This window comes from Thunnus maccoyii, chromosome 18 (genome assembly GCF_910596095.1).
Source record: "Thunnus maccoyii chromosome 18, fThuMac1.1, whole genome shotgun sequence".
Lineage (NCBI taxonomy): Eukaryota > Metazoa > Chordata > Actinopteri > Scombriformes > Scombridae > Thunnus > Thunnus maccoyii.
Genome location: NC_056550.1, coordinates 21,675,078 through 21,690,889, shown reverse-complemented (window position 1 = coordinate 21,690,889; position 15,812 = coordinate 21,675,078). Strand labels below are relative to the sequence as shown.

Below are 15,812 nucleotides of genomic sequence, written 5' to 3'. Positions count from 1 at the left end.
AAAAGACTGAATAAAGGCACAGTGGAAGCTGAAGAACAAAATGATTCATTCTACTGCACAACTAACTCAACTCCGTCTCTTTCTCTCATCTTTCTTTGCCTTTTTTTTTTTACCCTTAATTATAAATAACACCATAATACATGCAGTAATAGTATTTTCTTGATAATTCTGCAGTAGTTGCTTATATAAAAGGGTAACTATATGTGCTGAGTATAAAAAAGGGAACTTACCTGCAGTGACTTATATATAATAATATAATAGGATTGATAATTAGCTTGTGTTTACCAGATAATTGTAGCATAGGTATGGCTTACAAACTAATACACAATAAATAAATAACCTACTGCAAGTATCATGAATAAATACTGTATTATTACTTTACCTATAAGCACATTACTGACTGAAATGCATTTGAGGTTGATTGCTTTTATCATAATAACTACATAATTAGCAGTTCTTTTTACTTGATTACTGCTTACATCATTCTTTGCTACTGTACATAATAATACCTTTTTGTAACAACAAATACTATAAAAACAGAGGTAATTATTGTTATGACATAAGTTCCTGACTGTAGTAATGACCTTCCCGCTCTTCAAAATTTAAATTAGAGCTGCAACGATTAGTCGATTTATCGATAAGCTGATTGACAGAAAATTAATCTGCATCTGTTTTGATAATTGAATAACCGTTTTAGTCATTTTTAGGGAAAAATGCCAAACATTTGCTTGTTGCTGCTTCTCAAATGTGAGGATTTGAAGCTTTAATTGTGTCGTACATGATAGAAAACTGAATAACTTTGTATTTTGGACTGTTGATTAGACCAAACAAGACATTAAAGATGTTGGGCTCTAAGAAATTATACCCGGCATTTTTCATTATTTTCAGACATTTTATAGACTAGACTATATTCTATATCATATAAATAATTTGAAATCAGCCTTTTGCTGTCACCTGAAGTTATGACTATATGAGGTGACTCTTGACTGAAGGAGCAGCTGACCACCACAACAGGAGATAAAGGTGTCACTCCCTCCACGGAGAGCAGTCAGATAAGATAATGGATCAATACATCGGATACACCGGTGTCACAGCTTAGCAAGGTCATCATGTCCTTCTGCCATATCACTGGCTTTCGTAAGTGCTGAGAATCCGATGGCTTTGCTTTGATTGGCACCACGGGAGGTGCTGGACTTGATGTTGTGCTTATCTACTGTTTCCACAAAGGATATGCTGGCACGATGGCCTGGGGTGTAGAGGACAACATCAACGTATAATCCAAGGGCTTTCCTTCAAATAAATAAGAAAACTGGAAAATTAAAACAGAGCCAACTGAACTAAAGACAAGATTACAGTGTGATAGATAAAAGCACTGAGTCACATCTCATCACATTTTAAGAGTCCAGAGACTGACGCAGACTCTGCTCAGTTTCAGACACAGGCAAAAAGACTGTATTATGTTGGAAAAACACATAGAAGATATTGAGTACAGCAGTCAGCAGGCCTGCTCCACAATCCAGGAGGATTCATTGTTTAGTACCAAATCTTTCTGCAGCACAATGTGCTCTGCATCGGCCATCTGTGGAGAATCATCGGAAAATAAAGGAGATTAGTAGCCTGTCTCTAAACCACATCAGCCACTCAGGTATATTATTCTATCACTCCCTCTGCGTGCCACAGATGCACCAGAGCTCAGACACGGTGGCTTTAACTTGTTTCCATTTGCTTTCACCGGTCTCTCTTGGCTAAACACCAGTCCTGCTGTCATGAGTTGTTTCCTGAAATGGCTGGAAAATGAGTGGCTGTGGGTTGCCACATGAACAGATGCTGTGAGGGTGTTGTGCACATTCAGAGAAGCCAGTGGACCCTGCATCTGCAAACTCAGGATCACATATAAAATCCCTTTTCTGTGTCTTTTTTTTCTTTTTCATTTCAGCAGGCTACTTCCTGAGGTGGAGCTGGATATGCTCACCTTGGCTGACTGATTAATCAATAATATGTTTATACAGAAATTGATCACAGAAAGATTGCAAGTGCAATTTTGTGCATCTTCATGGAAATCTGAGCATTCGTGTTGTCACTGTTTATTCATTAGCAATCATCTGCCTGAGTTTTCTGTCTATTTTTTTTCCCCTCACACACCCACACACATAATATTATTGTTCAAATATCAATCTGAATCAAAGCACTGCCTTCTGGGTTGCTGCTGTTTTTCATTTTTACCCATGAAGCAGGAAAAGTGCATACACACACACACACAAGCACACATAGATATTTGCATAATCATTACAAAAACATTTTTTTTTTTACAAGTTCTAAAAGCTTTATTTTCCAAAATCCATCCCTTGTCCTCTCTATGGTACAGCACTGTTTTTTTGTGTATTTTTTGTATTTTTTTTGTCAGTCCATCCATGCGTACAGTGTTTCCTGCTCTCTAGAGCTATGGAGGGATACCCTGAATGGATGGTCATGTTAGTATTTGCTCAACCTGTCACCCCTGAGAAGGCCTGGCTAATGTGACTTTAGGATATTGTCGATAAAGGCCTTGAATTATTAATTCAGTCACCGTCAACAAGGAAATAAAAGGTCACTCAAAAAAATTTTGTTTTAAATATTTTCTCTTGTACTTAAAAAAAACATGTTGGTAAAACCATGTAAATAAACAAACAAACAAAAAAAAAGCAAAGCATTTTTCCTTTCCCTGTATGCCGTACAGAGTCTACAATAACATAATCTACTCTCCTCTATGATAGCAGTTCTTTATGATACAGATAACAATAGCAACTCTGATAAAATTTCTATAGTTATTCTATTTTTCTACATATACTTTGCCTTCTCTAGATTCTTTATTTTAAGAAAGTTTCAGTTCTTTAGGTCAGAGTTCCCACTGAGCAATAGAAACAAACAAACAGTGAAGATTAAAGGCTGGCTGGTTCACTGAGTAGTGCGACTGGGGAGAATCACATCAGTATGGCGGAGGAGACCTGGCGGTTTCGCTTATTCCAAAATGACTGGGGGAGGGAGGGGGGTCCTTAAACAGAAATGTATATAGGATCAAAGGTTTTATAGAAGCACTAGTACTGAATGGCAATTACAGGGTTTTCACGACAGATGGCACTGCTGCATCACAGACAACTATACATATTGCACAATGAAAAATGCATAGGATTTGCTCCATTACTGTAATTTAAGAGAACATGATTTGGTATGAGTGTTGAAGGAAGGGTGATGTGTGGGCTCCGAGTCCTTATGGGACCTTGCCAACAGTCTGTTTTGGCGGAGGGAGGGTTGAATGTCAGTTGATATCCTAGGTGCGTGGGCGGTTGGTTGATACAGCACACGGGCATGAACAGTAATATGACAGTTGATGTTGCACTTGTGACACTTATCCCAAACACTTCTATGTCTCTGACGTTAACATTGTTTTTTCCTCAGTGGAAGTCATACAAAAAGTTCCCCTGCTCCACTAAAAAGTGAAACAGCAATGTCATACGGTGCTGAAGCACCCTCTCCGCAGTGCGAACAGCAGCTATAAATGGAACAGCTCAGCCCAGAGTCACAACATGTGGAGACTGACCATGAGCATCAAACATCAAGGGCAGCACCATCAGGATAGCCCATCATTTCAAATGACTCTTTGCTGACAATTCAGAGTTGGCCCTTGGTTGGAGTTGGAGTACATAATACATTGTTACAGGTGTGTACAGTATAGAATAGATAAAGCCATTGACACACTGAAAACACATAATAAACATAAACATACTGAATGTATTGCTTTAAATGTGAGATTTGTCATTGATAAACCACAATGTGATAATTCTCACCTGATTGTTTTTTTTTTTTCCAAAGCAAAATTCTCACCGAAACTGACATGGGATTGCAAAAACATACACCTAGAGCAAAAAAAGATGAATATCAACACAATTTTCATTGCTTTTGTAAGTATATTAGTTTTAAGGTGCTTTTAATGTGGTTGCCATGGCACTGTGCTTTGTTCCCTCCCACGCTGTACTCACACACTGCAACAGGATGTCAATCAAGTACTTGCTGAGCAGCCTCCCCACCCACTGTCATCCAAACTTTTCATTGAGCTCTGAAATACCATCAAGTCTTCAGGTCATCCATTGTGTTTTGTGATTCTGTGCACGTGAGTTGGGAGTTTCCCTGCTCCTCATCATCTCATGCTTACCAGAGTAAATCAAGGGTAACGACGAGGTGACGACAGCAGGGTGAAGTGAGGGAGGAGTAAAAAGAAAAAGAGCAGTCACAGGGGGAAAGAAATAATGGCATTTTGCAATGTAAGACATCCATAGTTGCAAAAATGTTTTTGTGCTGCTAGCTTGGCGAGAACATAATGTTCAAGCTGCATTGCATGAATGATGTACTGGAGCAGAAAAAAAATCACTCTGAAGACAGATTTGCAAATTGAAACAAAGTCAAGTTGACAAGCTGACCTTTTCTAGACCTTAATGAGTGCTTAATCCTGGGGATACAGGGAGGGAACAAAATCTGGAGGGCTATGACTATGGCTGTGACTCAGTGAGAGAGAGAAAGAAATGTTTTAATCGTACAAGTTAAGGGCTTGGGGAAACAGTGTTGCGGAAAGGGCTGGAGGTGCAAAATGGTGCTAATGTGGTTTTAACATAATGGACATACAATATGTAGTTATAGGTCCACATACAGCCCACAATGAGGACTCACATTTGTCCTTTAAATGTTTAAAGTTGAGAAGGTGTACTTGTCCAGACAGTTGTTGCTTTAATGACCTACTATCATCCCAACTTTCATAAAACCCCCAAAACCAATAAGTTAAAAATGTTTTAAAAGAGCATCAAGTAAAGGGACCTTATTTTGTGGCAACCACACTAAACATACATCTAGACTTGTCTATATTTGTTCTCTAATAAATTACACAATAATATCCAGAATCCAAACCATGTTGACCCATGAAATGGCTATAAAAGCGGCCTCTGTGCACCAGTCACTGTCTGGAGGCCTGTCCTGCTCCTTAGGTCATGATAAGAAGAGCAGAAAGAAGGCATGATGGGGGATCTTGGCCTTTATGATAGGAACAGCTCTCAGGCCTCGTGGCCTACTGAGCATCGGGACTTGTGCACTCTCTCCATCTTAAGTCAGGTGGGCTGCATAGTTTGCGTGTGGCCTTTGTCATATGGGTCACACTAAAGGAGGGCCTGGGGTTTGGTTAAGGGACAGGGGTGGAGCTCAAATGGGAAGTGGGTCAAGTCTTTAGTAGGGAGAGAAGATGATGGGTGTGTGTGTGGCCCGCAGCGGCCCCGGGGCAGGCCGGAACAGTGCAGGGCCCAGGAAGGGGGTCTGGATGAACGTGGTGGTGCCCACTGGGTGGCGCAGAGCCAGTGGGTTAGTCGCCACTGTGCACAGAGTTGGCGGGGTGAGGGGACTGGGCAGGAAGCCAGTTGTCAAGCTCTTGGTCAGCTGCTTCTGCAAGGCCAGTTTGGTCTGGAGAAGACAGGAGGGGGAACGGTGAGAAGTGAGAGAAGAACACAATGAGGGCATGTTTACTGGGCAAACATGTTTCCCAAACTCATTGCCCTTGTTTCAACACGTAGCTGCAGTACCTAGTCTGTGGAGTAATGTGTGCTCATACATTGCTCCACACTAAATACCAGACAGACCTGGATTTCTGATATCTTCTTGCATGAACACTCATCAGACAGACAGAAATACATAAAGCTCTAACTCTCTAAGCTCTCTAATGTTAACAGGATTGCTCTGATTTTTTAACCTTAAGAGGTAAGATTTACTCACTGGCCATGATAATGATGCAGCTTAAGGCTGGAACATGCTGCTCTGGACTGCACGAAGGCAAATTTGCACAAGGGGAACTTTTGGAGACATTCACATCGCTGTTTCCTTTATACTTGTTCACATTTCGTTAATATATTAGTGTGTTTTTTTCTTTTCCATTTCCAACCCACAGGTCGGCTTCTCTGTGCAATCTCTACAGACCCTGTGATGCCAGTCAGCAGCCAAAAACTTTAACAAAAACATTTTAAACCACATCTCTGCTCTCAAGCCCTTTTTTTTTTTAAATCAAATACTCACCACCTATAGGCCTGTAGGTGCCTCTGAAAAGTTTACTCAGTTTTCAGTTTGCTTATTCACAGAGGACTGCAGCTGTTTTCAGCTTTGGTATTAGTTTCCCAACAGCACAGATAAATACACCACTTTTGTGTTGCACTGTTGCCTTCTTGTGGCGTATTTAGTAGTATTATATACTGACCATGCAGATAAAATGTTTTAAAACTTGCTGTTAATCACCAATGCCAATTTTAATCCAATGTAACTAAGCAGATCCAAGCAGACTACCTCTTCCATGAAGCAGAAAACTACAAACTTTTCAGAGCTAACTTTATATGGGGTAAATATTTGATATGTAAAAGATAGATTTTTGATTAAGTATTGCTTGTAAGTGCAATTTGCAATCTTCCACTTAGCTTGCAGACCTGTTCGGGTCATGGAGCTATTCAATAAACAAAATAGTTCCATGATACAGAGAGGTGTGAGAGGAGGATGTTGTATATTGTTGAGGAAGATTAAAATGTTTTATAAGTCTTGTGAAAACAGCAATAAAAACTTTTCTGATGTCTGTCCAAGAAGCTGTTAGTTTTCTGGGATCAAGACTGAGCTCAGGCCCATGCATTGATAACAACACCACCAGTGAGTAAAACAAGTAACATGTAAAAAAACAACTGAACTATCCCTTTAATATAAACATAACTTCTTCATTATCTCTGCTCAGTCCCCTGCCCATGGCCAGGCCTAAAGTTTAGCCAGCTGAAGCTCTCGCCCTCCAATCCAACCCCAGTCTCTGCCTCTCCTGCCACTGACCTGCGAGGAGAGGGAGGTGAGGTTGTACTGGCTGAATGCTTTCTTCATGGCAGACACAGCCACGCCTGCATAGCCACTCCATCTCACGTTCTGTAGGATGGAGGAGGAGGAGGAGAAGGAGTATGGAGAGAAGGAGAGATGGGGAGGTGTGTATATGACAGGAGCAGAGAAGTGATTAATCTGGAGTGCTGATTCAGGCTGCTGTTGTCAGAGCTGGTCAGTGGGGGAGAGCAGGACTATTTTAGACCTGTCTCAGGGGTAGGGGACTCACTGAGTACAACAGTGTGCTTAACCTCTATGACAGCACAGGCACACACGCATGCTGCCTCACTGAGAAATAGAAGCCCCGAAGCGCAATGTAATGAGATCTGTGTGTGTCTGGGTTTTACTGTATGTCTGTCAGGGCTGGGGTCAAATCAGTTAACTGTAACAGAGATAAATTAAAACGGGTGTTTAAAAATGCATTAGTTTACAAGCTAGACTGAATTTATTCCAATGTTGGCGCATGTGCGCGGCATGTTCAAGCATATCCTCTGTAAGAGAAAGGCAATTATGTTTTGTTTGTCTTCCTTGAGTGTGTGTGTATGCACGCATATTTGCGTGACAGTGTTTTGTTTGTCTGTGTCTTTATGCTGAGACTTACCGCTAAGCTGGAGCTTGGCTGGCTCTTGCTGTGGGGGGTAAATTTGGGTTTGGGTGGTTTTCCGGCCAGCCTATCCTTGTGCCTTCTGCTATTCATGTGCTGTCGAGACCAGCAGAAATACCATTAGCGAGCTAACAAGCATCTGTTGTACCACAGTGGAACAACTTCAAATGTTATCTGCTGAATTAATAATGGATACACATTGAGTTTGACTGAAGTGCACTGAAATTACATCACATTACTTTCTACCACTGCCACACTATTTCCTTCTCTGGCTGAAGTACTAACAGGCTTATGTCCCCCTGGGATAGGGGATGTTTATATAAGTCCACTGGAATGCATTTAAGGCTAAAGCAGCCTGGGTGCTCACACATGCCAGCATATCCTGTATCTTTTCCACATTCCACTCCAGCATAGGCAAAGTTTCCAAGACAATCCCTTCACTCAGATGTAGTATTTAATGAACATCAAAGGGGGAGAAATTACTTTCCCAACATGGTTTGATGCCAATGTAACCAGAAAATTAAATACAGCAGGCATTAGTAGCTTGCAATAATGAGTGGTAAATACATCCCTGCTCAGTGAAGAGCTTTGCAGTTAGTTAAAGCTTCAGATGATATCTGTCTAATGCGGAAAAATAGCTGCTGCTTGAATGTATTCTGCACTCGCAACCTGCTTTCAATGGCTTCATTCATGTGGCTGTAAATGAAACTGCTGCTTTGATTTAAGCACACACACATTTCTACCGTCAAGGTGATGTTGAAATGGTCTTTTGGATTAAGTAATGTCTTTAAAATCTCATAATTCATGTTTAACACTTTAAATAGACATCATTTGTGCTCACTTTTATAACTGTGCATCAGAGGTCAGTCTGGTCGAAGTTTAATGTGTAATATCGGTCTCTTGATGTGTAAGTTAATTGCTAACTATGTGCAGGCAGTTCTGTTTTCTGATTAATTCTGTGGCCGCATCATCTGTCTGTGAAGGTGAGGTAATTATATGCAACATTTTCTCCACCACCTGACGTGATTGGGCTAGAGTGCTTTTCCCTGCAGAGTCAACAGTACCTCTATGCCCTTTTGAATACAACCCTGTCAGGTTAGCAGCACTCTTACTTAGTATGCCTTGACAAATCTGCAGGACTTCTCCAAACCCCCGCTTCTCTCCTCATCTTTCATTTCATACAGCACAAGAAGGATAGTGAAGTCTCTGAGTCATAGTTCTTGCTGTTTCATACTCCTGCTCTGCCACTTTACAGTGAAAAACTTTTGATGTCGTTTGTGGTGTTAAAAGTTCAACAAGTGAGTCAATGTGATCCTAAGTTTTGTTTGTGAAAGGTTGAAGAGTTACTCCATATGTGTTCATTTGTACCTTACATCTTCTAACAGGGCACAATGGAATATCTAACACCTACAATATAAATAATACATTAAACACTCAACTATATATTTATGTGCAATATAACTTGAATATCCATGTTGCGTTTGACCCTCACCTGGCTCAGCTGGGTCTCAGAGTTCACAAAGATCTCACACACTTCACACTGGAAGTTCTTGCTGGGCACCCCGACGCTGCCTTTGCTGCCGAGCCTCTTGCTCTTGCAGCCCGCACGAGCTGCCACCACCTTCCCCCTGCGTCGCGGCAGGACGCTGTGACCTTCCAGCATCAGTTTGTGCTTTGTACCTGGTGGGGAGAGCATGACAATAGCCAGGTTTGTTGTAGTACAAATCATATATTACAGGCCTTTATCTGACTACAACCAACCAAAAATCGATTGCAAATATAAAATTAGTGTTTTGAAGATAAAAGTGCAAGCTTCCGAGTCAAGCTATGCTCTTACCGCTGTTATGTGCTTCCAGTTGGGAGACTGAGTTTACTGTGACTTTACAGACAGGACAATGGAGGTGAGCTTTGCTCTTCTTGGGGTCCTTGTCCTCATCTGGACGTGCGTCCCCATTTGTGCTGGACGTATCTGCATGGCTGCTTGACTCAGTGGTCAGGCCCGCAGCCTCAGTGGCTTCTGGGACTTCAGGAGCACTGGTGTCAGAGGCAATCTCAGAAAGCTGTGAGGAAGGGGAAATCTGAGGAGGGGAGAGGGTGACCAGCTCCACAGAAGAAATCTCTGATACTGGCGTCAGCATAACTGAGCTCCTGGGACTCTCCTCAAGCTTCGCCTCCAGGTTGGCTGGTTCTAGATCAGACTGAAGACCTGCATTAAAAGGTAGCAATAAAGGAGAATGTTAGCAAACTATGGTTCATTCAGCAGTAGCTTATTGTAGATACAAGTAAAGCTTTTTCCATTACAGTTAGTAAAACCCAACAGAGCAGGATGTTGTCTGATAAAAAAAGCAATGAGCCCGACTAAATAAGAAAAATCAGCAAAACACTTTGTAGATTGACTTAACATCTGAGTGCAAATATAAAGTCGGCAGAATTTATCTCCAAAAGCATTTCACTTTTTCCACATTTCATTTTTGCCTTTATTGGATAGTGGGCAGTGAAGAGGTAAACAGGAAACAACAAGAAAGAGAGATGGGTATGACATGCAAGAAGGATCCCTGGCTGGAATCGAGCCAGGGACATTATGTGTGCAGTAACCATTCAGCTACCAGGGCGCTCTAGCATTTCACTTTTAATACAATATTGCAGCCAACATCAAGAGTGCTTTTCAAGTGCTGGCTTTGTGGCTTTTCTGATATAGTAGCAGCCTTTGTTTTAAACCATGTGGAACAGACTTGATTAGTGGTGGTTTAGGCAAATCGCCCTCCCCCCCTCCCTCCTCCCTCCTCTCTCTCTCTCTCTTCATCCCCTCTCTCTCTCTCCTCTTCTTTCTCTTCCCTCTCCTTTACTCTCCCTCACTATTCAAATATCAAGTGGACCCAGAGTCTCAGTCAATATAAACAAACCCATCGACTGCCAGGCCTGGCTGATAAGTCACTGGAGTTCCATTACACATCTCCCCTTCACCCCATTGCCCTCCCAAGGGAGTCGCACACTTCACCCCTGAGCACTGTGTGCTACGCTCGCTGAATATCTCCATTTCCCCCACCCGCACACACATTCACAACCCTCCACAATGCAACTGTGCTCCATTGATTTTCCCTTTTACGTCCAAGAGTAAATTCATCATTGGAGATAAGGGTCTTCCTCTCTCATTCCCGCTAAAGAAAAAGAACCTATATAGGAGCAAGATTAGACAGTCCCCTCGCTGTAATGAGAGTGACCCCTGGGGGATTGGCGCTCCTCTGTAGGGGGCGGGGGTGGGTATGATCCTGAGCTTATGTGAAAGACAGGGCCACCTGAGAAGTGTCTAGAGGCGAGCGATACTGATCAATGGATTTAGCAGGCACCTTACACAGGAAGACGTGGAGGCTGGTGGGATTCAAAGCCCTCTGCAAATCCAAAGGCTCGGATCATGAAGGACCACATTCAGCAGGGAGTAATTTCAGATAAGCCTGCTGAGTTTCATTTAGCCTAATTTTTAAAAAAAGCACACTTCAAACTTGAATGGCCAAATCACCAGTGAATCCTGTTGAAAGCAAGGCCAAAAATGAAAGCTGATCAACCAAAAATTTCATTAATTCAGCTAGCAAAAACGCCAAACATTGTCTGGTTCCCACCTCTCAAATGTCTGGGTTCCTCAGTAAATGTGATTTACTGAAGAAGTTACTTGCAATGTTCTGACATTTTATAGACTAAATGAAATGATTAATCATAAAATAACTGACATACTGCATGAATTGATCATCAGAATCAGAAAAATATCAAGTAGGTGTTCACATACAAGGAATTAGCCTCTGTGTTGTGGTGCATGACAGCCAAAATATACACAAAATTAAATAATCTAAAAAAGAAAGAAAGAAATTTACAATAACAAATATGTAAAATATATTCTAAGTGAGAAGAGTTGCTACAGGTAATAACAATAATGATAGTAATAATAACAATTGTGTTAATGTAATGTGCCATATTAGACCAAAAATCACAGATGTGCAAAATATAGGATTATGAGATTTTACGTTAATATAATTTGTAGCGTCCATGGGTGGGATAAAGTCAGTGGGGGTCCAGGACTTTGATGATGAGATCATGGAAATAATCCTCAATTGCAGCCAGAATCCAAAGTAATAGGAAGAGCTGGTGATTTGAAGCACACTGGGGAAAAAAATCTTGTGAAATAAATAAAACCTTTGATAAGTACCAGGGCTCTCTCAGCATCTGCCCTGTTAAAAAAATGCCTCCTTTCTATCATTCAGTCGTCCAACTTCCATCTTCAGTCGTCCCCCAGACGACGATAAGATGGCAGACATTTCCACCGAGATTGGCAAACTGTCAGACCAAAGGCCAGCATATTGGCAGTGCCAGCAGAGACTCTCTGGAGTAGAACTATACGGCAGTGAATTATGGATGTTTGGATCAATGTTGTGCAGGCAATCACCAGTTTTATTTAACTTGAAAAGAATTTAATCCACATTTTAAAGGGAAAATTCACTGCTGTGAAAATGATGATTTCTTAAAATTGGGTCACCTATGTAGTAGAAATGTGGAATTATTTTTGAAATCTGTGCCTATGACTAGAGAAAACTGAGAAAAAAGCTTGATATTCTCCATAACACTCTTAAGGGGGAATCCTAAAACAACCAGAATGCTTCGCACATGGTCTCGTTCTATCAGCTACTCACGGTGTGTTTACAGGACGCAGGCAGTGAGTACAGAGACAAAGTTTCATTGATAAAGTTAGTGAGCAGCGTTAGATCTCTTAACTGAGGCTTATTTTCATTCACAAAACGTTTCACCTCATCAAGTCTGGATATATGTACCGGTGCTGTCTAGTCTGCTGTCTACATTTCAGTTTGGTTTGGAAAATAATCACAGATGAAAGGGTGAAAAACTGCAACCAAACACTGTTTCTTTTATCGTTTTGGACGATGAGGAATTGTGCTCAAAGCTGAATGCAGCTGCATAAATTACAGATAACACACAGTCACTGTTGTGCTGTTCTGTACTCAGAGTTAAAGTCCAATATCATAATCTGTCAGAAAACAAAGTCAGGTTTACCAAAGCACCGCAAAGTTTGTTGAAACGTGGAGTTTTCTGTTTTCTCTCCCTTCTTTTTGACCATCCTCACCAGACGGGCAACTGTTGAACTGTCGATACTGCAAAGCTACCCCGGTTGAAGCGACTCTCTCTCATCTGCCACTGTAACGTAGCTCCAGTGGACGTTTTGTTCTCCACACTCTGTTGTGTCTGATTCCACGGTGCGTCTCTGCTCCGACATTATATCATAGAGCTAGTTGTTTGTTAGTGTTAGTGTTAGGAATCCTGGAGAAACTCAGCAGCTGAACTTTGTATGTCAGGGTACAGCTGTTAGCTTAGCTCTGGTGGTCGCTTTCCCTTCATACCCTGTTGTGTCTGATTACGCAGTACAATATTCAGCCTTGTATCATGAAACTAGTTTTCTTCAAGTATTTAGTAGTATGATATTTTAGTGTCTGCTTTTCCCTATCGCTAGCGTAACATTGTAGACAGGAGTGTTTGGGGAAACCCACATTTTACTGTCCTTGAAGGCATCACTACAGAAAATGCAGAAACGTCGTTTGTAGTCTGAGCCAGATCTCCAAAGTATAAAGTTAAATTTTTGCCAGCAAATGAGCAGGGACCCCTGGGTGCAGGCAACATGGAAGGAAGTTAAATATTGTTCATTTGGATATACTACCAACATTGTAATGATACAATGTTGGTTGCAAATCGGCAAAGTTTTCCTTTTAACAGTCCAATTTAATGTGACAGGCTTTTAGAGAGTAAACACATCTGAAGAGATTGCTATTCATCAGATTGATCTGCTGAGAACTTTAACCACAGCCAAACAGCAAATTAATATGAATCACACTCACATGCACATACACACACACCGAGCAGTGATCCAAGGCAGCCTCAGAACATAAACAACTTCCCTGGAGTAAGAAAATCCTTGCTTTAAATCATCATTACTGTGGTGACAGAGAGAGTCCCTGCGAAGACGTTTCAACAGCAGTCAATCAAAGCTGAGGGTGATTGATGCTTGTCACGATTGATGCGGGCCCTCTGTCTCTCTCACTTGCTCACTCGCCGTCTACCCACTCCCTCCCCTTGTTGGTGCGGGACATGGTTTACAAGCATTGATTAATCCCTTTCTAAGATTGAAAATGTTGTCTCTGATCGTCCCTGACTTTATGGTACAAATTGTTGCGGTAACCCAAGAGACAGAATACCTGTAGAAAGCAAGAGAGTTTTACTGTAATGTGATAGAATTTATAGGCAAAAAAGTTTGTGCCAGGCAACACAGGACAATTGATGGAATTGAGAAAAGTAGTTAAACTGAAATCCCCATTGGTATAGAGGTTGTGTTGGTACTTTAAAGGGGACATATGCTTTTTGTGATTTTTTGTTATTTCTATACTGTTATGGTGTCTGATGTCTATGTCAAACATGGTCAGGCCATGGCCAGGACTTCAGCCTGCTCTGAATGCTTCATTTGCAATGTTACCTCTACTTCCTCCTCGTGACGACATTGGATTGTTCGCGAATACCCACAAACGGCCGCGCATTGGTAGTTTTTGTTGTTAAGGTTGTTCCACATGTTGTTTGAATTGTCCAGTCACATATTTCAGATCAGATTTGGGCTCAAACATGCACAGACGAGGAAAAATCATACTAATACTGATTGTTTACGTAGCCTCTGGAGCCGCTGAAAGTCGGCCGAGATGCAGTTTCCGGGAGCTAACCAATCAAAACTGAGTGGGCTCATCGGGAGGGGGGCCTTAAAGAGACAGGAGCTAAAACAATCTGTCTCAGACAAAGGCTGAAATGTGGGGCTGCATAAAGAGCCAGTATAAGATAAATAAGGAGTTTTTTTAACTGTAAATCATACAAAGATATACTGGTAGAGCCCCAGGATATAAATATACTCCTGGAAATGCGCAAGATACATCCCGTTTAAAGTCTTTTGTTTGTGTCTGGCTCTGCCATATTGCTATTAAATCTATGGTGTGTTTTGCTAGTTTTCTTCATTTTGTTGTTATGTCTCATTTTGTTGCATTACTTCGATCACTCCACACCCAAATACACTTGGACAGCCATTTTGTGAGCCATTTGTTCTTGTGTACATTAGAAAAAGTGCACTTCGAACTCCCTCCAGCACTTCACGGTCAAAAGGTGGTATATGAATGGTAGTGGCCTCCTGTGTCTAAATGTGCATTAGAAGGTATTCTAATGGACCTGTGGAGGATGACCTTGTAGGCCTAGAGGATGTCTGTTTATTCTGAGCCAGACAGACTGTTTAGAGGAACAGCCGACAGATGCGTTATTGGTTCCTGATGGCAGACAATGTGGGCATTACCCTCAGACAGCTCCCCACCAGCCTTCGGCTTCGTGGCAGACATAACTCATTTCATAGAGTGTTAATTTGGAGCGCTATTTCATTACAGGTTGGCATTGTGGTGCGTGCCACCACTGGCTCGCACTGCTGCATTTCAATTTCACATTAGGCCAATCACACAATTGGGCTTATTAAAGAGTGTTCCTCCTCACGAAATTGCCTTGGAACTGTAAAATTATTCACAGCATAAAAACTAGCTATGACTTATCTACTCCCCACTGACCCCCTCCGCCATGCTCCTTCTCCCTTATTCCTCCCTCTTTCTCTCTCTCTCTCTCTGTCTGTCTCCTTCATTCATTTAATCTTATCTTTCATTTTCCATTCATCATCTCGTTTCGTCTCTGCTGCTGCTTCCCCCTTTTCAGAGCTCTCCTTTGCAACGGCGGAATATTAAAATGAGATTTGATGAGAGCGTTATCAGGCCCCCAGTCTTTTGTCCACTTTCTCCTTTCTGAAGGAGACTCTTAGTGCTCAAGGCAGAAAAGTGTGCGCGCGTGTGTGTGTATGTGTCCACGTGCACACGATTATGTCTATGAGCGGGGATAAAGCACAAACTGTCTCCCCTCTTTCCCCAAACCTTCATATCTCTTCTCTGATATTCAATCTAGCATCCAAGCGCATTTTGAAATTCTCCTCAGATAGTGATCTTCTCTGGGGCAGAGGAAGTGGAGGGGAGGATGAAGTAAGAAAGTAGAAAAGAGAGGGGGGGGGGAAACTGCTCTACCGCTCCTCCAGTCCCATCACCTCGGATGGATAAATGAAAAGTGTGGACCCAGACAAGTGCAACATGAGAAGGTAATGGGTTCAGTCTGCTGTCAAAATGCCATCGGAGCAATTCATGCTCTTCAAGCTAAAGTTGCAGCCTTGTCTCGTGGAAAAGTC

General features: G+C 41.8%; 1 protein-coding gene across 4 annotated transcripts in view; it reads right to left on the bottom strand.

The window, feature by feature from the left end:
* Positions 1-2,255: 2,255 nt before the first annotated feature.
* The window catches only part of znf385c (zinc finger protein 385C), a 124,473-nt gene continuing 110,916 nt past the window's right edge, over positions 2,256-15,812 (bottom strand). For 3 of the 4 annotated variants that reach the window (XM_042394030.1, XM_042394031.1, XM_042394033.1), the window contains 5 exons: positions 9,354-9,722; positions 9,009-9,196; positions 7,514-7,612; positions 6,871-6,960; positions 2,256-5,478 (listed from right to left, as the gene is read on the bottom strand). In XM_042394030.1, the coding sequence (XP_042249964.1) occupies positions 5,248-5,478; positions 6,871-6,960; positions 7,514-7,612; positions 9,009-9,196; positions 9,354-9,722 (977 nt within the window). In that variant the 3' untranslated portion in view covers positions 2,256-5,247. The remainder of the gene's footprint in view (positions 5,479-6,870; positions 6,961-7,513; positions 7,613-9,008; positions 9,197-9,353; positions 9,723-15,812) is intronic. The other variant, XM_042394032.1, reaches the window with a different exon arrangement.